This window comes from Puntigrus tetrazona, chromosome 25 (genome assembly GCF_018831695.1).
Source record: "Puntigrus tetrazona isolate hp1 chromosome 25, ASM1883169v1, whole genome shotgun sequence".
Taxonomy (NCBI): Eukaryota; Metazoa; Chordata; class Actinopteri; order Cypriniformes; family Cyprinidae; genus Puntigrus; species Puntigrus tetrazona.
In genome coordinates this window covers 12,820,717-12,842,752 of record NC_056723.1, presented here as the reverse complement: position 1 = coordinate 12,842,752, position 22,036 = coordinate 12,820,717, and the positions used below count along the sequence as shown (strand labels likewise).

The 22,036-nt window shown below is 40.6% G+C and overlaps 1 protein-coding gene across 2 annotated transcripts; it reads left to right on the top strand.

Annotated features, from left to right (window-relative positions):
- The first annotated feature begins 12 nt into the window (after positions 1-12).
- On the top strand, positions 13-22,012 carry lrrk2 (leucine-rich repeat kinase 2). 2 transcript variants are annotated; one of them, XM_043228054.1, is made up of 50 exons: positions 13-154; positions 329-408; positions 1,171-1,268; positions 1,956-2,044; positions 2,743-2,880; positions 3,150-3,284; positions 3,375-3,506; positions 3,594-3,713; positions 4,279-4,433; positions 4,522-4,595; positions 4,773-4,879; positions 5,360-5,489; positions 5,569-5,693; positions 5,812-5,939; positions 6,460-6,604; positions 6,940-7,079; positions 7,159-7,287; positions 7,361-7,531; positions 7,619-7,883; positions 8,635-8,817; positions 8,973-9,146; positions 9,224-9,432; positions 10,926-11,176; positions 11,294-11,442; positions 11,923-12,016; positions 12,121-12,307; positions 12,390-12,571; positions 12,680-12,903; positions 12,985-13,112; positions 13,195-13,413; positions 13,801-14,002; positions 14,193-14,281; positions 14,368-14,555; positions 14,628-14,782; positions 14,946-15,092; positions 16,012-16,203; positions 16,281-16,427; positions 16,614-16,726; positions 16,812-17,002; positions 17,082-17,242; positions 17,318-17,488; positions 17,786-17,886; positions 17,970-18,182; positions 18,305-18,489; positions 18,575-18,647; positions 19,027-19,217; positions 20,137-20,289; positions 20,487-20,710; positions 20,909-20,986; positions 21,129-22,012. In XM_043228054.1, the coding sequence occupies exons 1-50, from the start codon at positions 19-21 to the stop codon at positions 21,251-21,253; spliced, it is 7,596 nt and encodes a 2,531-aa protein (XP_043083989.1). In that variant the 5' UTR covers positions 13-18; the 3' UTR covers positions 21,254-22,012. The 2 variants fall into 2 exon arrangements, with proteins under 2 accessions (XP_043083989.1, XP_043083988.1); XM_043228053.1 differs by having other exon boundaries at positions 17,082-17,488.
- Positions 22,013-22,036: the final 24 nt, after the last annotated feature.

The window sequence follows — 22,036 nt, the reverse complement described above, 5'->3', positions numbered from 1 at the left end:
TGTCGGATAGAGAAGGTCATGGCTGATAGAGAGGAGCTTGGGATCAGGCTGAAGAAGCTGCTGGTGAGGTTGAATCTTCAGGAGGGGAAGCAGTTGGGCACCATGGTCCAGATCATACAGGACCTCCTGTTCCTGTCCCACACGGACCACTGTGGTGAGTTATGACCACTAAAAGAGCGTAGCTTGTGCTTATTTAACGTTTCTGACGCATGTTTGAATATCATAGACGGCCATGCAAACGTTCAGAACGGACCCCCTCTGTGCTCCTTTCCCAGCGGGACATCTGCTAAGGATATTTATAGCTTTGCGTTCTTCTTTTGTCCTGCAGCTGAGCTGTTTTCCGAGCAGAACGTCCATGTGCCCCTGATGCTGGTGCTGTCATCGCATTTCAACAGCAAAGTTCAGCAGGTAGCCGGGCATGTTTTGCCTGCACACATTTCCTGGCAAATGCTCAGTACTAATAGCTCATCCAAAATGAATTTTAATTCGACTGAATACCACTCGTGTCATTTCGCGACAACCGCATGACTTTTTTTCTTCGTACCGTGGGACGGGAAAGGAGATATTTAGTAGAATGTTCAAGCTGCTCTTTTCCAAATGAATATGGATCATGTGCGCAGTTCATTTTATTATGTTTTTTTGTTTAGTTTTTTACTGATGATCCCATTTATGCTTGGGAACACACCTTAAGATAATTGTTTTCATAACAGTGCCATAAATGTACCTTTTCTTGGCTCACCACAAATTTAAGTGACCTCGTTTTTTTTTGTTGTTGTTGTTGTTTTTTTAAATCATCATAAAAAAGTTATTTAAATTTTAAAATGGGTGCTGTCAAATATTGATCGCATCCAAATTAGAAGTTTTTGTCTACATAATATGCCTTATATATATATTTACACATACAGTATATATTTTGACAATATTTCAGTTTATATTTTTATATTCGTATATATACAGATGTATTTAATATATAAAAATAACATTTTTTTAATTTATGTGTTGTGTGTGTGTGTGTGTGTGTATATATATATATATATATATATATATATATATATATATATATATATATATATATATAATATGCATGCATGTGTGTGCTTTTAACTAAGGAAAGTGATTTGGATTCAGTCGAAGGTTTTTGTAAAGAGTTCAGTACTGTTTTAATCACAGGTTGGCTGGTCTCTGCTGTGTCGTCTAATGGAGATCTGTCCCAACACTCTGGATAGTCTGGCCAACCCACATGAATATGAGTTTACGGAGGTGCACAAGTAAGTCTGAGCTATTTCTATGAGCTTGTGTAGGCTCCTATATATATATTTATATATATATATATAAATCTATGGGTGGAATAGATACTATATATAAGGAATTCTAGGCTGGCACATATGAACAGAAACAAATAGGTAAACAAATAGGTAAACAAATTTATGCAAAGTATCCACATACACATAGGCACATGCTACTTAGCTGCACAGTATTTACGGCAGGTTTGTTTTATTCTTATATATATTGTATATAAATAATGCTATTGTTAAAATTGCATAAAGTGAAATGCCAATATTAGAGATGCAGGCACAACACAACACAAGCAGAAAGGCGAAAGCGAAAGGTGGATCTGAGTTTGACGGGAGCTCGAAGTCTTAGAGGGAAGATTTAAGAAAAATATCTTTCATCTGCAACTAAATTTAGCTGTGTTTAGCACTGCAGATGGTTTCGTAGAAATAATTTGAACAGGGCACCAGTACGCTGTATGGAACTGATAAGCTCGTACAATAGAAGATACAGAAGAGGTCAAAACAATACTTTTTTTCTGAATATTTTTGCATCGCCGCAGTAGCAGTCATTTTTTAAATAATAATAATGAAAAACCTGATTCATACTGATTCATACAGTAAATATATTGCTGCTGTCCATGTTCTGCGGGTTTATGCAAGTGTTTGCACGTTTGTTAACAGGCAGATTCTTAAGTTGCTTTCAGCGTATCAGAAAGACTGCAAGATGATGATGGTTGGACTGAGAGCTCTGGCTCTTCTACTGAAGTCAGGTAAGACTCTCTTTTAAATAATGTTCATATGCACCGATTGTTTTTTCAATTCATTTAATCTCTGTAGGGATTTAAAAAAAGTTTGAGCTAAACATTTTAACCAAACCAGCTATAAAATAAACAATACTGTGCGATAAGCACTGCAAATGGCGTAACCAATTAAGATAGGAATAGTAATGGTTTACTCAAAAATGAAAATCACCCCATACTTTACTCACCCCGAAGTCATTCTAGGTGAACGCGACTTACTTCTTTCAGACGAACATAATTTTTTAAAAGAGTTTTTTTTAAAAAAGCATCCTCTTCCAAGCTTGGTAATGCCGGTGGATAGCGGCCATTATTTTGAAGCTAGACCTATCCGCAAGTATCCTACTGTGACGTAAAACCCATCGATCTGCTTCAGAGGGCACGTGATAACCCCCCGAAGGCATGTAGGTTAGTTTTACATTGCGTTACTTGCATTGATTTATGGAGTTTCAAAATAATGGCCACTATCCACGAGAATTGCCAAGCTTGGAAGAACCAGAATAAAAACGCTCACTGTGTTCATCTGACAGAAGAAAGTCTCATACACCTAGGATGGCTTAAGAGTGATTAAAAAAAAGGGGTAATTTTCATTTTTCTTTAAGACGGTGGATTATAGCAATATGGATACTGAGAAAACATCTCATACATGCATTTTTGTTCTTGTGGGTCAGATGAGATTGTGATACAGGTTTTAGATGAGGAGGATGTGGACGTGTTTTCTGTGGTTCTGGAGGCCATGCGGTCATTTAATGACAAAGAAGAGGTTCAGCTACAGGGATGTGCTGCTTTACAACTGCTGCTACAAACGGGTAACAGTGATTTGTTTTATATATGTATGTATGTATTTATGAGCAGGAAGAGCAGCATTAATAACCCCCCTAGGGTTAACAGAACAAGCAGATATCAGTGAACGCAATTCAAGATATGGGAGTCTGATTTAGCAAAGAATATTAAAGAGACAGTTCCTGACTGTGCGAAAGGAGGAGCTGGGGATGGAGGAGGGTCATTTGCTAGTAATAGTAAAGCTTTCCTTAGCAAACCCCTCTTGTGTTCAGTAATTAATCTGCTTGGTTGTCAGTTTCTGATGCTCATCTGTTGGAGTTCATTGAGGAAAAGGACCATGAGGTGGTTTTGGAGGCGCTCAGGCGGTTCATGGACAGTGAGAATGTGGTACTGCAAGCTCTAAAAGTCCTCATACCACTGGCTTCTCCGGGTATAGCACACCTACTACAAACTAAATTCAGCATTATAGCATTATATTATTACAAACAGTATTAAATAAACTTCTCTTTCTCGAGTCTAGCCAGCAATATCGAGATTCTGATGTCCAAACCCGTTAAATGCTACAGTCTGCTGTGTCAGGCTATGGACACGTGGCTCGACTCGGAGGCCGTACAGGAGACCGGATGCTGTTTGTTACAGAAGTTCACATCCGGTGAGCCCAGGTCAAAGGTCGTGATGAAATGACGTTTAGAAAGTGGTTTATTTTTGAGTTATGTTATGTCTGTTTGTCATTTAACAGAGAGTTACTATAACATACTGGTACTTAATGGTGTCCATAAGGCGGCGGTGAAAGCGTGTGTGTCTTATCCTGAAAATGCCAAGGTGCAGACCACCGCCCTGTCCTTCCTGAGCGCACTCGGTGAGTCAGTATGGGCACAAAAATTAACAACATACACAGTATACGTCGAGAACCCGGCTCTCCTCTGGATCCCTTAGAGCCTATATTTAAGGTGGATCAACGTGTGCATGTTTTATGATTGTTATTTGTCATTTTTGTGAAATAAAATTTTTTAAATATACCTGGTGTCACAAGACACTTCAGAAATGATTGAAAATAATATTTTTATTTAGTAACAATGCATTAAATTGATCAAAAGTCCCAGTAAAGACATTTATAATGTAACAAAAAATCTCTTTAAAATGAATGCTGTTGTTTTTTCTATTAATCAAACATCCTATTGAAGGTAACACAATTTTAATATTTAAATAAATGAAGTGTATATAAAAAAAGTGATATTATTCAAAACATTTTTGTCATCAATTAAATACAGCCTTGATGAGGATAAGGGTTTTTTTTTAAATTTATTGTATATATTTTCCGTTGGTATTATAAATAAACAATTTTACATTTCTGATTTGTGGCTGCGCAATATTTTGTTTTGTTGGATGTTTTGTTTTTCGGGTGCTAATACTTTTGTTCTCAGCGGAGTGCATTGCACGGAATGAATGTCTTGACGAAGACGGGAATGAGAAGGAAGAGGCGAAACGGAGAGAGAAAGCTCAAGGAGAGGAGATGCTTGTGTGGAGAGAGGCCTGTTATACCGCTTTAGAGAGACATGCTGACAATGCTGCAGTGCAGGTGACACACGACAGAAAAGATCTTATCATCGCGTTCTTTGGCTTTTACTATAGTGAATATGTAACTTTCTCTCCCGCCGTCCAATCAGGAAGCTGCATGTTGGGCTTTAAACAGCTTGCTGCTTCATTACCACTCATTTAACCACGTGGAACTGGAAGGAAGGTTAGAATTCCTTTCTTATTCTGTGCTGTGTTAATATATTTTGTCCAAAAACGTTCATAGCGATCGAGAGCAGTATTATTGAATTAAGCAGCCCACCGATTGCCCAAAGACATTAAAATGTAGCCCGTCGTATGTTAATGAGCTCGGGTTGAGATTTGGTTTGTTTCTGTCCCACAGGCCTCCTCTTCATTCTCTCATTATGGCCGCCATGCTTTTGCATTCGTCCAGTGTGGAGGTTTTCCGAGCCGCTTCCTGTACACTACGTACGCTAATACAGCACCACAGTAAGCGAATCGTAGATTCTGTGAGAGAGACTGTGTTTGAAATGTCAAAGAAGTTTGCAAAAAATGTTTTATTAGTATGCTTGTGTTGCATGAGAAGCAAAATGGCTTAAAGTGTCTTAAAGGAACACTTCGCTTTTTTTGGAAAGAGGCTCATTCTCATGAGTTTTAGCGTTTTGCAATATATTCAGCCGACTTCGGGGTCTGGCGATTGCACTTTTAGCGTAGCTTAGCATAGATCATTGAATCAAATTAGACCAGTAGCATCGCGTTCAAAAATGAACAAAGAGTTTTGATAGTTTTCCTATTTAAAACCTGACTCTTTTGTAGTTGTATTGCATGTTAAGACCGGCTGAAAATGAAAAGTTGCGATTTTTATAGCCTAGGATCTAAAATTTCATTCCGGTGTAATAATCAAGAAGGTTTGCTGATGTCGCTGGAGCGCCTCACAAAACAATCTGTTTGTGTGTTGTTGTACTTCAGGTAGGATGAGGGCTCTGCTTCTGTCACATGGCATTCATGTCAACATCGTGCATCTGATGCGGAAACACGAGAGCTCCAGCGCTGTGTGTGAAAGTGCCTGCAAACTGCTTCACACAATCTTCCGGGGAGCGTAAGCCCACGCATCTCCCACAGCTGATAAGTTATGTGATGTACAAGAGATGAAAACTCACAGTTTGATTTCACTCCAGGTGGGCTAATCTAGATGATGCGACCCTGATCCTCGGTCAGATCCTGGCCGCTCTGAAGACTCATAACTTCATCCCTGAAGTTCAGCTGGAGGGTCTTAGAGCCAGTTTAGTTCTTCTGAGCCCAGGTATAAAGCCTGTCTGCTTTTGTTAAACGGCTCACTGTGATATTGTTCCAAATTCGAGACAAAATGATGACGGAAACTTGTTTTGGGGGGTGCCCGTGTTGTCTCCTTGTGTGTGCAGACAGGAGTTTAAGAGAACATGGCACCTCAGTGGCGGATCCTGACACAGTGGACGTGTCCCTGCGGGTGCTGAAGAACCAGTGCGTACTTGAGGGAGCTCATGCTGTCTATCTAGAGGCACTTAATAGGGTAAATGCTTTGATTCAAATAAGCTAAAATAGTTCTGTGGCCAATATGTAATAGGAGTCTTTGTGAAGTTTCATCATGCCTATCGCACTGAAATCATGCATTTTAATACACATTCGTTTAAACTTCTGTGGGGACAGAAAATTAATAAATGTCTTAAATTCTGTTGATGAACAAAACCAATCGCAATTCATCTCAATCACAATAAAGACGTGATAACATGATGAAAAGTATGATTTTTGAAAAAAATGTTATTGCTTGGAGGTGAACAATTTTTTTAACGCAAGAATATACATTACTGTAAACAGAATTTTTGCATAAATAAATAAACAAAGTCATAATTTAAAGATAATTTTCAGGGTTAGTCAACGTTTTGCCTGAAATGCTGTCTACAGTCTTCAACTTGACCTTGCGCCTGTAATATTCCTTGTAGGAAAGAACTGGACTTTAATCCGGTGGTTTTCATTTACATTGAGTGTTCTGTAAATGTGCTGTGAGTGTTTCGTTTGATGTGTGTGTTTAGTTTATCAGTAGTGAGGAGATTCAAGAGTGTGGACTTGGTGTGCTCTCGGCACTAGCTGACAGCTCTGGAGCGGTTGACCTCATGTGCCAACAGGGGGCGATAGATACGGTTCTTCATACGCTGCAGATGTTTCCACAGGAGCGAGGTGAGTCCGCTTACCTCACCGTGACTGAAGCTCTCCAGCCTCCGCTTCTAATCCGTGGCAGCGTAAAGTCTGGTCTACATTGCTTCTTGTTCTGGACAAAAACCAACCACTGTTCAGGCATTTACGCGGAACGCATTTTTGCGTCCCAATATGCTACTTTTCCATTGATTTCTATGTAAACATGAGGTAAACAGACATGTTTGACCGTTGTGCCCTTGTCTCACATGTTGTGTCATGATGTTTAAAGAGTCGCTCCTCCCCAAAATTACAATTTTGGCATTAATCGCTTCGATCATTTGTGCACTGTATATTAACTGCAAGTCATCACTTTGTAGATGTTCACTTCTGGGGTCTTAGTCTTCTGTTTCACCTCGTCTCTAAGAAGAAGCTCTCTCGTATGATGGTGCCTGTACTTGCATCAGTTTTGGTGAGCTCAGTACGGCAACACAAAGAGGACGCAGCCATGCTTCTAAAGGTAGCTCGCTACAGTTTATGACCAAAAGGGTGTACGTCTTTGATGTTTTGCTCCTAACAGTGTGTGTTTGGATCATTAGGGTTTCCAGGTGGTGTGGAAGTTGTTGGACACCTGCTCGAGTGCCGCTGCATGGCTGCAGAGAGAAGCCTTCGAGAAAGACATCTTCCAGATCCTGCGGGGGATGATGGCAGACCAACGCAGATATCCAGTAAGGAAATAAAACCGAAAGTTCGGTCAAATATGCGAGATATTCCTAATAAGTCCTGCTCGTTTGGCTTCAGTTGCAGGCGGTGAGTTGCCTGTGCCTGTCTAAGATGGTGGCGGACGGTGAGATCGTGTACGCGCTGCTGGAGAGAGCGTGTGAGGACGGTGACGTGGACGTGGCAGAATGTCTCGTCCAGCTGGGCGCCGACGTCAACAAGAAGACAAAGAGCGATTCACTCATATATCAGGTGCGATCTATGACACTTAATTCCTGATACTGTGCCTGACGGCTACATGGTTGTAATTGTATCTCTAATAGTGTTGCGTCTGTGCAGGTTTGCGATCGGGGGGCTCCCCTGGCTTTGCTGGAGCTGCTGGTTTCTGCTGGTGTTCATGAGCAGCAGTTACGGGGAGCACTGAGCGTGTGCGTCAGGAGGGGTGACGACCCCGCGGTCACCCTCCTCCTCAGCCGTTTGGGGCTGGACCACACCAACAATGCCTTGTGCCTCGGGAGCTTCCGCCTCGGAAAAATGAAGGCTTCTTGGCTCAGCACTCTGCTCTCGGAGCGCAAAACTCAGACTCCAATCGACAAGAAGAACAGTGAGTCTGGTCGCCACGTTCTGGAGCCATGACCAGTTTTACTTTAGTCTGGATTTGTTCTCTTTATAACGATTTCACGAAATTTCTTCAGTAGAGATTGCCTAAATAAGTTTCAAGAACGATAAAAAAAACAGTTTAGAATATCAGGAAAAAATGTCATAATTAGCAAAGTATAGAATGCTTTTAAAAACGGCGTTTGCTATGAAAATAATATAAATTACATTATTAGCTGAGTGTAATATTTTTGAATGCTTAATTGCATATTTATGCAAATTAGAATGTTACATTTTCAGTTAAATTCTATATAGCTGAACTTCGTATTGTTTTCCGACTGCTTAAGTTGGACTTAAGTACATTTTATATGTAATTCCATTATTCCGTTTTCTTAGAAAAACGTTCTTGCATGTTGTGTATTTAAATATATATTTTTGATTACACATTTCACGTGTCGCAGTTTATTAAATAAAAAAACTAAATCTGCAAATTTAGTATCAAATAACACACTGAAGGTAAAATCTGAGTTACGTACATGTAGTTCAATACAACGTTCAACAAATATTAAAATTCACTTTAGAATTAAACCTTTAATTTGACATTTACAAAGCACATTTCTTAAAAGCGTGCCAAGAAATGCATACGCACATTAAATATTTATTAAATACATTAAATACACATTTGCCAAGTTGGTTTACAGTAAAACATATGACATAAATAACATAAATAAGTAAATCTTTTTCTTGTGTCTTTTAAGGTAAAGGTCAACGATTGGCCAGACAGATCTTGTCGCTCCAAAGAAACAAAGGATTTGTGGGAGCTGATAGATTACGGAGTAACGCCAGCACATCAGAATATTTCACCGATGAGGAAAGCGATGACTCGCACATTTCCTTTGATGAAAGCTTGGTCCATATGTTTGATGAAATTGAGAGCGATGGTAAGACGATTTTGCGGACGTAGTGATCTTTTGGATGCTGGTGTTAATTATTGAATTAGTCAACGTAGATATAAATGCAACCGCGATCAAGTCAATTTAAGCAATCTGCATGGTATTATTCTCTGTCTGAAAGAATGCATGTGTCTCATTGTTAGGGAGTGATGAGCCTTCCCATGGATCGTTGCTTTTCAATGATTCCCCAGAAGTGGGCAGGAAGCCTGCTTGGAGACATCACAGTCGGCGTAGACGTGGCAATTCAGAGGGATGTCACGATGAGACCGATCCAAACGTCCCTCTGCATAAGCGCTTTAACTCTCACAACGCTAGAGGTACACATTAAGAGCTTTGGTAGTTAGTCCTAAAAAGTTCACTTGTTACATCTGTCTTTTTTGTTTTTAATGTGCAGGGCAGGGTTTTATTGAAAGCTCAAGTCCTGCTGCTCTTACTCTGGCCGCGGACAAAGAACCCATCCGTCTGCTCGACCTATCAGGGAATGAGCTGGGCGATCTTTCCTGTTTGATGGGCGGGAGCGCTCTCAAACAGCAGATTGAAAGCCTTCTAAGGCTCGATTTGAGCAGCAACAATCTACCAGAGTTTCCCAGTGTTCTCTGTCAGGTGTGTAGATACATTTTGTGATACGTGATACAGCTTTCGAAAGCCACAGAAATATTTGGATTGCACATTTTAGATATTATAAGTTCTAGTAGTATTAACAGAATCATACGAAATGCAATAAAGCTAAGTTCCCTTGTGTAAAAGATGTACACTTTTAGGATCAAATATACTTTGGTTTTTGCAGACACGTATAGGGTCGCTTGAATCGAAATAATATTTTTGAAAATTTCCAATCTGGCTTGAGATCACAGCACAGCACAGAAACGGCTCTATTAAAACTTTTACTAGAAACTGACATAGGAATTGTTGTGGCTTTGGTGCTTTTAGATTCATGTTCTGCTTTTGATATGATGGATTGTGAGGTTTTGCTCTCTAGGTTGGAAAATCGTGCAGGTTTACGCGGTACAGTTTTGTTCTTTCTTATCGAATAGAAGCTTTCGCATTTCCATTGGTCAGCATGCTTCTTCTCTGCATCCTCTTTCATGCGGAGTACCACAAGGATCAATTCTCTCTCCGATTTTATTTTGATCACATATGCTACCAATAGGTGCCATTTTTGAGTGCCATTCTACCTCTGTGCAGATGGTACAAATTATATTTCCCATTACAGCATAAAAATATGGGGTAGTTTAACCGAACTACAAACCTGGCCCAATCAAAACTTTTTTGCCGTTAAACGATAACAAAACAGAAATGATTAAATTTAGTTTAAAACCTTGTGACGATCATGCATTCAACTTTGTTCAAAATACACTACTTTGTGCGAAGAACCTTGGTGTTGCGTTTGATTCAAGCCTGACGTTCTAGAAGCAAGTTAATGCTGTGGTTAAGCTTTTTCTATTTGCTTAAATTTATTTGCGAAGTCTTTGTTTTTAGCAAATGAAGGTTCCCCCATTTTAATCTCTTAAAACTGGCTACCAATCATCTTTAAGGTTTTAAATGGCCCCATCTTACCTCACAGAAGCCTGTTCCAATTACAACCCTACTAGATCCTTAATATCTTGCAGTACTGGCCTCCTTATTGTTCCAAGAACAAAGCTACAGCAGAGGTGATGGAGGCTTGCAGGCCCTAGTTTGTGCGGTTTACCTGCATCTATCCTCCTTGTCATGCTTTAAGAATTTTCTCAAAAAACAGTAGCCTTTTCAGTAGCCTTCAATGAGGCTTGTTTGATGTAAGGGTGTATTGTTGTGTTGTGTATTTGTTTGGATGTATTTTGTCTGAAAAAATATTCAAATGTAAAAGTTTGTTCAAAATCAGTCAGAGAATATGCAACACACTGACTTAGCAACTAGCATTCATTTTTAAGGTTATGGTGTTTTTGTGCCAAATAAATACTACTCTAATAAGCTGTATAATCTAGTAAATATCTAGCTGGTAATTAAAGTACGTCTTTAATGTGTTTTGATTTGTTGTTTTCTGTTGATATACTTTATCATTTAATCTGAAGACTGTCTGAAGTTTTATTCAATTGCGTTTTTTTTTTTTCCCTTAGAATTTAAGAAGTCTTACCCGTCTAGATCTTCAAGGAAACCAACTGCAGTCACTTCCTGTGGAACTCCTGGGTTTGCCTGCACTAAACGCACTCAATATTTCTCGCAACTGCATTGGTCCTCTTCTGCTGCTGGACCCAACTTTACGTAGCCCAGCCTTACGCCAGCTCAACCTATCTTTTAACCAGATCACCATCTTCCCCTTCCAGCTGGGACAGGTCATGGACAGGCTGGAGGAGCTCTTGTTGGAGGGGTAGGTTCTGGGATAATAGTTTTTCTAGAGCATTGGTTTAATGCAATTTTTTTCAATTTGTCCTTTTTTTGGGTTGAAAAAGGTTTGTACAAATGGACAATATTTTTTGTTCTTCAGCAATCAGATATCAGAACTTTCTCTCCCACTTGGCCTGGCTGAACTGAAAATTTTAGACATCAGCAAAAATCAAGTTAAAATAATTTCTGATAATTTCCTCACTGAATGTCTCAAGTTGGAAACTTTCATCGCTTCGGTTAACAAAATCAGTAAGTTTTTGGCTCTTTACTCTCTCAAAAATATTAAGATAACATTCCTTCTTTATATAATATGTCCTTTTTGGCTGACAGGACGTGCTGTTCCTACATAGACTGTTGGTTTATGTTAGTTAGTAGAGAAATGGTTTTGTTTTATTATTATTGGCACGCTATGCTGTATACAAACGCACAAAGAAGATGAGTGACGTGAACTGTCTTTAATAAATCCACACAGACATAATCCATAGAAGGAAGACTGTTAATCACACATAGCAACCAAAGACTAGACTCAAACTTAAATACACAGGCAAATGAAGATAATAAATAAGATACAGGTGAATCAAATACATAATCAAGAGGGAACAAAATATTTAATATACAGTTTCGACCATGTCGCATTACAGATGTCAAATAGTTCTTAAACAGTGTTTTGTGTAAATTATACTGGATAATTCTTTGAATTCGTTTATTAACACTCATGTTTTCATACAGGTTCATTGTCACACCTTCCTTCCAAAATATCCACTGTTAAATTATCACAGAACAATTTCACAACTGTTCCTGAAATAATCATCAACCTGCCAAAGTAAGCGTCATTTTGGGGTGGAGTAACTTTTCAATAAAGCCTGACTTGTTTTGAACCTGTTCCTTTGAATACACAAACCATTTAACCTCTGTTTTTCTGGATAGTTTGCGTTCGGTGGACTTGAGAAATAACAGCATTAGCGATCTGCCGGGTCCGTCTTTCTGGGTCAGTGTAAACCTGAGAGAGCTGATGTTCAGTCATAATCACATCTCTGCGCTCGACCTGAGCGGTCCGGTGCACAAGTGGGCCAGACTGGAGAAACTTCATTTAAGCTCCAACAAACTGACCGAGGTACAGTTCATATGACACTCTGATTCAGTTTGTTCGGTCATTGTGCCTGTTAAAATTAGTTTTTGACACTTTTCTGCTTCAGATACCTCCTCAGATTGGTATGTTGGAAGACCTGACGTCTCTAGATGTTAGTCAGAATGAAGGTTTGCGCTCTTTCCCCGATGAGATGGGAAAGCTCATTCATTTATGGGATCTACCTCTAGACGGCCTGCAGCTCCAGATGGACCTCAAACACATTGGGAACAAAACCAAAGACATCATAAGGTCGAAAGCTGTCTCATTTAGACGTTATTCTCATTTGCTTGTACAGTAAATGCAGATTATTTCGAGACTTCATATTGGTTCGGAATGTGAGCACAGTGGTTCTTACAGGTTCTTGCAGCAGCGTCTGAAGAAAGCTGTCCCGTATTACCGCATGAAACTCATTGTGGTCGGCAGCCCATGTAGCGGGAAAAGCTCTTTGATTCATCATCTGATGAGACTCAAACGCTCTCAGTGGCAATCTGACCAACGCAGCGTTGGCGTCAGCGTCAGAGACTGGGTCATCAAAAACAAAGACAAGAGGAGCATGCTGCTGAATGTTTGGGAGTTCTCAGGTAAGCGTCTGCGCGATGCCAGCGACACATGAAATACGTCAATAGGAAACAGCAGGTTTCTCTCTCTGTGTTGTTGTGCAGGTGGTGAAGAGTGCAGTGAATTTCACCCTCACTTTATGAGCTCCAGGGCTCTCTATCTAGTCCTGTATGACCTGAGTAAAGGACCCAGTGAAATAGACGCCGTCAAACCCTGGCTCTTCAACATTAAAGTGTGTTTAACATTTATAAAAGCAGACCAAACTGTTTGGTTTAAAAGAACACGATTCAAGAACAAACTGTGTTCTTTCTCAGGCTGTAGCCGGGCAGTCTCCTGTGATTGTGGTTGGAACTCATTCAGATGTGTGTGAAGAGCACCACCTACAGGAGTGTGTTCTGAAGCTGCGAGAGGAGCTGCTGTCTCAACCGGGCTTTCCAGTGATCAAAGAGAACCACATACTATGCGCCTGTGAAGACTCTGAGTCTATCAGCAGGTTGCGCAAAGCCATATGTAAAGAGCTTGTTGGGTTCAAGGTGATTTACAAAGTGCACTCTTTCTTGGCATTAATTTTCTGTGTTATCATTGATTTTAACCAGCAAATTGGATTACTTTTAAAAAGCGCCATTAGTGAACATTTTGTCCGTAATCACTTGAGTATGAGAAGTATGAAAGAACTCGTCTCAGTGATCCATCTGCCAACAGTTCAACCGTAATGTAATAAAGTTACGGTAATGTAATAAAAATTACTTTTGTTTTGTTTTTTGACGCCAGCTGAACTGCCACGATGAGCTAATCCTTTACTTTCAGATTTGATTGGAAAGTAAAACGAAACATTGAATACATATAGTTTACACTTAAAGTATGTTTTCGTAATAAGTATTCTTTTCAAAGGTATGCTGAAGTGTGCTAATTTGTCGCAGATCCAGGGTCAGCCGGTAATAGGGCAGCTGATTCCAGACTGCTATGTGGAGTTGGAGAGGAGAGTTTTATGGGAGAGGTCACATGTACCCAGTGATTTCCCCGTGCTCAGACACAGCAGACTGCTGGAGATCGTACAGGACACACAGCTGCAGCTGGAGGAGGGAGAGTTGCCCCACGCCACCCACTTCCTAAGCGAGGCTGGTGAGCGTTCTTTCACTCCTGAATCCCTTTCCGGTGTCTTCTTACTCTATTTTGTGGTTGTTGGGTAATTTAGGTAAATGCGTGCTCCTAGAGAATATTCTTTGTTGCTTGTTATTTATTTCAGTTGCTTTGTGTGTTGGATTTAAGCTTTTAACCTAGTAAAGGACCTTCTGTCTGTGTTTGTCTCCAGGTGTCCTGCTTCACTTTGATGATCCAGTGCTTCAGCTAAAGGATTTGTACTTCATTGACCCACAATGGCTTTGTAACCTCATCTCACAGGTTAAACACACACACACACACATACCTGGCTTCACCCTGTGATGCATCCATAGCAGTAACGTCTCATCTGTTGTGTCGATTGACAGACGTTGACTCTGAGGAGCACTGGTCAGTGGGACAGCACTAGAGGAGTAGTGCAGCGAACCACTGTGGAAACGTTTCTTTACAAAAGTCGCTGTTTCCCCAAAGATCACCTGACTCAGTACTTCAAACTATTGGAAAAGTTTCAAATCGCCCTGCCCTTTGGAGATGACCAGTTACTTATACCTAGCAGGTAGTGATTGGTTAATTAAATTGATACAAAGTGGCGCATGGTGGTTGTTTTTCATGTTTGATATGTCCTTAGCCTGTCAGATCAAAGGCCTGTGATTGAACTCCCCCACTGTGAGAATTCAGAAGTGATTGTTCGGCTTTATGAGATGCCGTACTTCCCCATGGGCTACTGGTCCAGACAGATCAGCCGTCTATTAGAAGTGTCTGCTTTCCTGCTCTACGGCAAAGGTAACACAACACAAACACTAGAAGTCAGCATCAGTGATTTAATAGTTTTAATAGTTCAGTTTGAACACTGAACTTGTATAAACGTATTACTTGAACGCGCTGTGATAGGACTCCTGAATGAATATCTCGTAAGATGTTTTGTGAAGGTTTGTGTACTCTGTAGAGAAAGCGTTGAGGCCGAACCGGATCTACTGGAGGAAGGGCATCTATCTGAGCTGGTCTGCTGAAGCTTACTGTCTGGTGGAAGCCTTGTCTCTAGAAGAGAACCCTGCTAGCTTTATCAAGATCACCGTCCCCTGCTCTCGCAAAGGTAAGAGAGAGGTGTTCTTATTCAGGCCTTCCTAGACAGTACAGTTTTGCAATTGACAATTGTGTAATGATAATTGTGATGCTGGTGATTGTGATAGTGTTGGTGATGTGATGTGATGATGATGCATTTAATTCAGTGATGTTATTAATAGTTGTGGTGGTTATGATGATGTCATGATGTGATAGTATGATGCAGTGATGCATTTGATTCAGTGCTAGTAATGATTATTATGATGGAAGTGATAGTGCTGGTGATGTGATTATTATGATTATTATTGTGCTGGTAATGATGATGCATTCGATTCAATGATTGCATTGTGTGTTGGGATGGTGATGATGATGGACTTGTGATGTAATGGCAGTAGTAGTGACTCATTTGATTCAGTGATATTAATGATAATTGTGGTGGTAATGATGATATCATGATGTGATAGTAACAGTGATATGATCAGTGATGCTTTTGATTCAATGCTAGTAATGACGATTATGATTGTAGTGGTTATGATGATTGTTGTGATGTGATGGCGGTAGTGATTCAGTGATAGTAATAATGATTGCAGTGGTTATGATGATGTTGTGATGCGATAGTGATGTGACTAATAATGCACTTGAATATTAGGGTAATGACAATTATGTTGGTGACTATTACGATAGTGTCTGTGATGTTGATCTGATGATTATAATAATTATTGTGATAGTGATGGATTTTATTCAGTGATAGTACGATGATTGTGCTGGTGGTGATGATTGCAGTAATGTCAGTGATGATGATGGTTGTGGTGATTAACAGATTATTGTTATGGTGGCAGTGTAATGTTGTGCTGGCGTTGAAGCTGATGCGATTGTGATGAAAATGCTTTGTCAAAGATTATGTTCTTTTGACGGGGTAGGGTTGGTAACATTACCTGTCCTGTGTGTAGGTCGCGTGTTGTTTGGGCAGGTGGTGGATCACATCGACTCTCTGCTGGAGGAATGGTTCCCGGGCCTCCTCACCACTGATGTCTGCGGCACTGGAGAGACACTGCTTAAGAAATGGGCTCTGTACAGCTTCAGCGACGGACAAAACTGCCAGAAGATGCTGCTGGAAGATCTGCTCTCCAACATCAATGAAGGTCTGTATTCATTGCTCAACTCCTGCAATGATATCTTTGTGTATACAAATAGTGCTGACTGGTTGCTTGTCCGTAAGATGGTCTGCTGGTGAACCCAGAGGACCCCAGCTGTACTCTGCCCATCTCTCAGATATCACCAGATCTGGTCCTGAGTGACCAGCCCTCCAGCACCATACTGGACCCAGAGCAGCTGGAGATGGAGCTCTCTATGGAGTATAGGTTAGGTTAGTACGTGAATACATTTTATGGAATCGGCTACCCTGATCATCTCGCTCCAAAATATAATCACATTGATGGCCATTTTAAGATTTTATCATCCGAATTTGACTAATAGATACTTACCATGTTGCTTAATGTGACTGTCAACAAAGTAATTCAAATATAAATGTTTTTTTTGTTTTTTTCCAAAGGAGACGGAGGCTTCGGCTCTGTATATAAAGCCGTGTACAAGAATGAGGAAGTTGCTGTGAAGATTTTCAATAAACACGCATCTACACTTTATGTTCATCGTCTGGTACGACAGGTGAGTCATGCTATAGGAGAAGAAACCAGGCAAGTTTTTTTGCTTAAGGCATGAGCAAAATTACCATTAGTGCATTTGTCTCCAGGAACTGGCAGTGCTCGGCAGACTGTGTCACCCCAGTTTGGTGGGGCTTTTGGCTGCCAGTTGTAACCCACACATTCTTGTGATGGAACTCGCCCCATGTGGGTCTCTGGACTCGCTTTTCGAGCGTGAAAATAGCAGTCTCAGCCGCAAGCTACAGCACAGGATAGCGCTGCATGTGGCGGACGGTCTGAGGTGGGTAGACTAGCCGCAAAAATACGCAAACGCTTCTAACGTTCCGGGTTCAATTCAAGTTTTCCGTGTGTTCGAGCAGGTATTTGCACTCATCTATGATCATCTACCGAGATCTGAAGCCGCACAACGTTCTGTTGTTCAACGTGAAGACGGACGCTGAAGTCATCGCTAAAATCACAGACTACGGCATAGCGCAGTACTGCTGCAGCATGGGCGTCCGCAGCTCAGAGGGAACACCGGGTACCGCTAGCATAACGGTTATTGAACAGAGGATGTTTGTTCATGGGTTACATTCATTGAATCTTCCACACGCAGGTTTTAGAGCGCCGGAGGTCGCCCGAGGTAACGTCATCTATAACGTCCAAGCGGATGTGTATTCATTTGGTCTGCTGCTGTATGACCTTATGACCTACGGCGAGCGGATATCCGATGGGATGAAGTTTCCCAGTGAGTTCGATGAGGTGGCTGTGCAGGGAAAACTACCAGGTAACATGCTGAGTTATACATATAATATGCTGATTTGCTGCCTAATAAACATTTCTGTTTATTAACATAATTAAAAAAACTGCTTGTGCTACTTGTGCTGATTTATCATAACTTCGAAAGAAAAACATTATTATTATTTATATATATACACACATTATTGTCACTTTTGCATGTATAATGTTTAGTATTATAGAATATTATATTAAATCCCAAAATTTTTTTGATTTTTTTTTTTGGATTGATTCTTCAATAATATATTAATAAAATGAACTAATTTCTTTGTTATCACTAATATAGATCCCGTTAAATATTACGACTGTTCACCGTGGCCAGGGTTTGAGTCTTTGATGAGGGAATGTTTGAGAGGAAACCCACAGGACAGGCCTACATCTGCTGAGGTCAGACCGAACTAACTGTTAACATTTCAGAAAGAGTCACTTCTGTGTAAACAGAACTGCGGCCTTCTCTGCGTGTGTTTTAGGTGTTCGATCGACTGAATTCTGCCGAGATGCTTTGTCTGATGCGAGAGCTGATATTGATGAGTTTGCCCGGTGAGTGTCTTACTGTCTCCGGGGCCAGCGGCGGCGCAAACGGAGGCAAAAAAACTTGCGTGTGGATTGGAGGTGGCAGCTCCAGCCAGAAACTGGGCTGTGTGACATCTGTGGACCTGGAGACGGGGGGAACCTTGAGCCAGGTATGAATTTGACACTGTCGCGTTGCTGTAAGTATGAGTTTTCCACAGTCCTTGAGGAATTACCTCATCGCTGCTGCTGTTGACTTGGTGGTCCAGTTAACAGCGTTCCCGCCTTCTTTTAGGAGATCGACAGCAGTCCCATCCTCTGCATGGCGATCGTCAGAGCTCCAGGGTCATGCAGTGACTGGTTAGTTGCTGGAACGCAGTCAGGTTCGCTTCTCATCATGGATACCGGGAACGCAGAGGTTCTGCACTGCCTGAAAAGTGTGAAGGACTCTGTGACGTCCCTATACTTTCACACTCACAGGTGATCGCGCGTACATTTCTGAGTGAAAAGTGGTATGGCTACTTGATGATCTGTGTTTAGGAGAATAATGTTTCCAATTTTTCAGACACTTTAAGAATTACCTTTTGGTCGGGACAGCGGATGGATCGCTATTCATTTATGAAGATTCGGTCCTGGAGGTATAACTAGCTTTTTCATTTGACATTGCATTATAAACTTATTGTTGGTTACACTTTATTTTGATATTCCACTTTAGATTTTCTACTAACTATAAGTAACTTCGTAACTCTCAGAGTAGACTGTTAGGGTAGATTTAGGGTTAGTAGAATGACATGAAAGCTGACATGTACTTGCAAAGTTTCTGATAATCATGTTGTATGTTGTAGACCCATAAATAAAGCATTAGAAGACATTAAGTGGACAGTCTATTAATACTAACGATTAAGAATGTCTAAAGTGGACTATCGGTGTTGCAAGTGTTACCTGGTCTTTTAATTGAGATACGTTTCCACCGTATTATCTCCGATGCCTGACGTATTTGACGTATGTTGAACGCAGGTGAAGAATGGCGGTCCAGTGAAAACACTGCAGGTTGGTGATGTGAACACTCCTCTGATGTGTCTTGGTCCATTCAGTCAAACACAGGAGCGCAAAGAGTTGTGGGCCGCCTGTGGCAGCAGGGTGTTCTCGCTCACAATGGATTACGACATCTATAGAAGCATAGACACCAAACCCAAACTTCTGTACTCGTGAGTAAAGCTAACACTGCAAAACTGTATCTGTTCATTTAAAACAAATTGCCGTTATATTAATAAGCCCTTAAGTTAATTGAAGAACCTGGTGTATACTGCACGTTTCCAAAAGTATGTGCAGACCCAGATTCTTGACCGATTGCTTCATTTCAACCAAACAATGGCTGTTAACCGAATGTTGGTCCTCTCAACAGTTCAGCTGTAAAACATGTTCAAGGATTCGCTCCCAGTTCCCAGTCTGGATCTCATTTGGCTTTCAAACTCATTGTTTCAAACTCATCTTTGTGCATACCTGTAAGGTTTTTCTAGTGCCAGACTGACTTTGGGCGCTTGACATGTCACAACAGAAAAGCAGCATTCGCTAAAAACGTTTGTCTAATGTGATTACGCGGTCATACTGTATACTTGAGTTGATGTACTGCGCATGGTCCTAATGGGTTTATCTGAAATATACTTGACATTTAAAAGGGGTTGTTTGCATACTCGAGGTTGGTCATGTGGCACCAAAATAACATTAGTGTTCAAGAATCAATACAGGCAAGGCAGGAAGAGATGCATGCTCATATTGTTGAGTCATCCGACCTGATGAATCCACAATATTAGCTCGGGTATGAAAGACGGGTTAAAATCATTACAATCTGCGTATATAATAAAATCAATGTCCTTTACGATTGGGTCCAGTGAGATTATATAAATGAAGTATAGCAATGGGCCAATTACAGAACCCTGAGGCACCTCCACTGCTTTTCTGATGGTATTTTTCCCATTAAGTCATACTCGGAATGCGATATTCAGTTTTTGCGATATCCGGTTCAGAGAAAGTAGATGGATTCGGTGGTTGATTAAACGGTCTGTTACAAGAGCGTTGCTGTTTTTCAGCTCTTAAGTGTGTTTATCTGTTTGTTTGTTTGCTTAGGCAGCAGGGTCGAATCAGCAGTATTCCTTGCATATCACGCTTAGCAGTGGACAAACATGTGTATTTAAGTAAAAGGGGCGGTCACGCTGTGGAGGTCTGGGATAAGAAGACTGAGAGGATGATGAACCTCATTGACTGCGCACAGCTGCTCGGGTGAAATGGCACACATTAACATCATTTACACCTCTTATTAAAATCCATGTCGTATTATCTGATCGCAAGTGTCGGCACTAAATACAAAAAGGTTCAAAATGTTAAATCCTCACATTTGAGACCAGACCATCCGCGATAGATGTTAGTAGTTGGTCGACCCTAAATCCTAACCCTTTTAATTTACATGTCCGCAACAGGTTAAGTCCCACCAAAAAGCACAAGGTCCGGAATGAAGACCGGTCTAGACAGACGGATCGGTCTTCGGCGATAGTTAAAGCTCTGTTGGTCCAGCACAGCGGTACTCTGTGGATCGGGACCAAAGCGGGACACATCCTGTTGGTGGAAGTCTCCAGCTGCCAGCTACTTCGGACCATCAGCCCTCACTGCCACTCCATACGCTGCATGGGCTCTGTGCTGCTGGGTACACCTCCCATTTCCTACATTCACTTCCATGGCTTTGTTTCTTAATGCACTTGTCAAATGAAATCTCATCTTTACCCGACCCTCTAATTTACAGTCAATTATGTTCTTGTAAAGTATATTATTTTTGCATACAGTTTAAAGGGCTTTTGTGTGTACCTGTTTCATTATCGATATTTTTGTTTATATTCTTTCGCAGACGCGCTCAACCGAAAGAATGTTATTCTGGTACTGGGCAGACGGCAACGCGTTTTACAAGAACGAATCCAAACGCAAGGTGAGAAGAACGTTACAAATAGTTGTATTTTTTAGAGTTTTAATGATATACGACTAATTAATTCAGTTAGATGAAGTAAAATTCTTTGCATCAGATATTACCTAATTAATATTTCTAATCCGTTGATGTTTCCCGTGTTTAGCGCTGGAGGATTCGGTCCTGACGGTGTGGAACGGTTCGCTTCCTCTGGAGGTCAGAGACCTGATCAGGCACTGCGAGCTACGAGCAAAGATCGCCGGGAAAATGAGAGAAACGCTCCTAAACTGATCACCCCTCGCCGTCCGCGCATCATTTCCCCGTCAGTAGAGCAAAAACCGATGCTGGTCAACGCGGTCAGTTTGACCGTTTTCAAAAAGGGACCCATGTGAAAATGCAAGTCAGCGTCAGATCGTTTTATATATAGCCAAGGGAAACATTTATTTTTGTTGCATCTCGTATGTAGCCGTGCATTTATGTTTCGGATTATGCAGAAAACCAAAAATGAAACACTTGAGTTAGCTTTAATATTTTATAGTACTGTATTTAGTCATGATATGAAGCCGTAAGAACAGAGCAGAAAGCCATCATTTGTCACAAACGTCTCTAATTTTTCACTGTGATACAATATCAACAGCTAGACTGTCGTAAAAAAAAATACGATTATGAGGTTTTGCACTTTTTGAAGGAAATGCCACATTGATGCTAATAACGATATTGACTATTGACAATCAAAACATCTCAAATTCCAGAGCTGATAATTAATTATATTTATTAAATCTGTGTTAATTGTTTGAAAATGTATCGATGGTAAGCTAGTACAGTTACACTACACCTTTTGTGAATTACAATCACACTATATTGAATGCCCACGTTTTTGTTTTTTAACAAAATATAACTGGAGAACAAGCCATAGATGCTATGATATTATTTTTTTTGTTACAAAAATGACCTTTCACTGTTATTTTGTCTGAGTTGTTGAAATGCAATTATTATTGATGATTTATATGTTGCATGCCAAGTATGTTTTAATAAAGTTTTATCATTTTGTATGGTAACATTTATTTCCCTTTT

Coding starts and splice junctions, on each gene's coding strand:
- lrrk2 (XM_043228053.1), top strand. CDS start 19: ATGGCTGATAGAGAGGAGCTTGGGATCAGGCTGAAGAAGCTGCTGGTG. Junction 12,572..12,679: donor AAAACCAAAGACATCATAAG/GTCGAAAGCTGT, acceptor TGGTTCTTACAG/GTTCTTGCAGCAGCGTCTGA. Junction 16,428..16,613: donor CTCTATGGAGTATAGGTTAG/GTTAGTACGTGA, acceptor TTTTTTCCAAAG/GAGACGGAGGCTTCGGCTCT.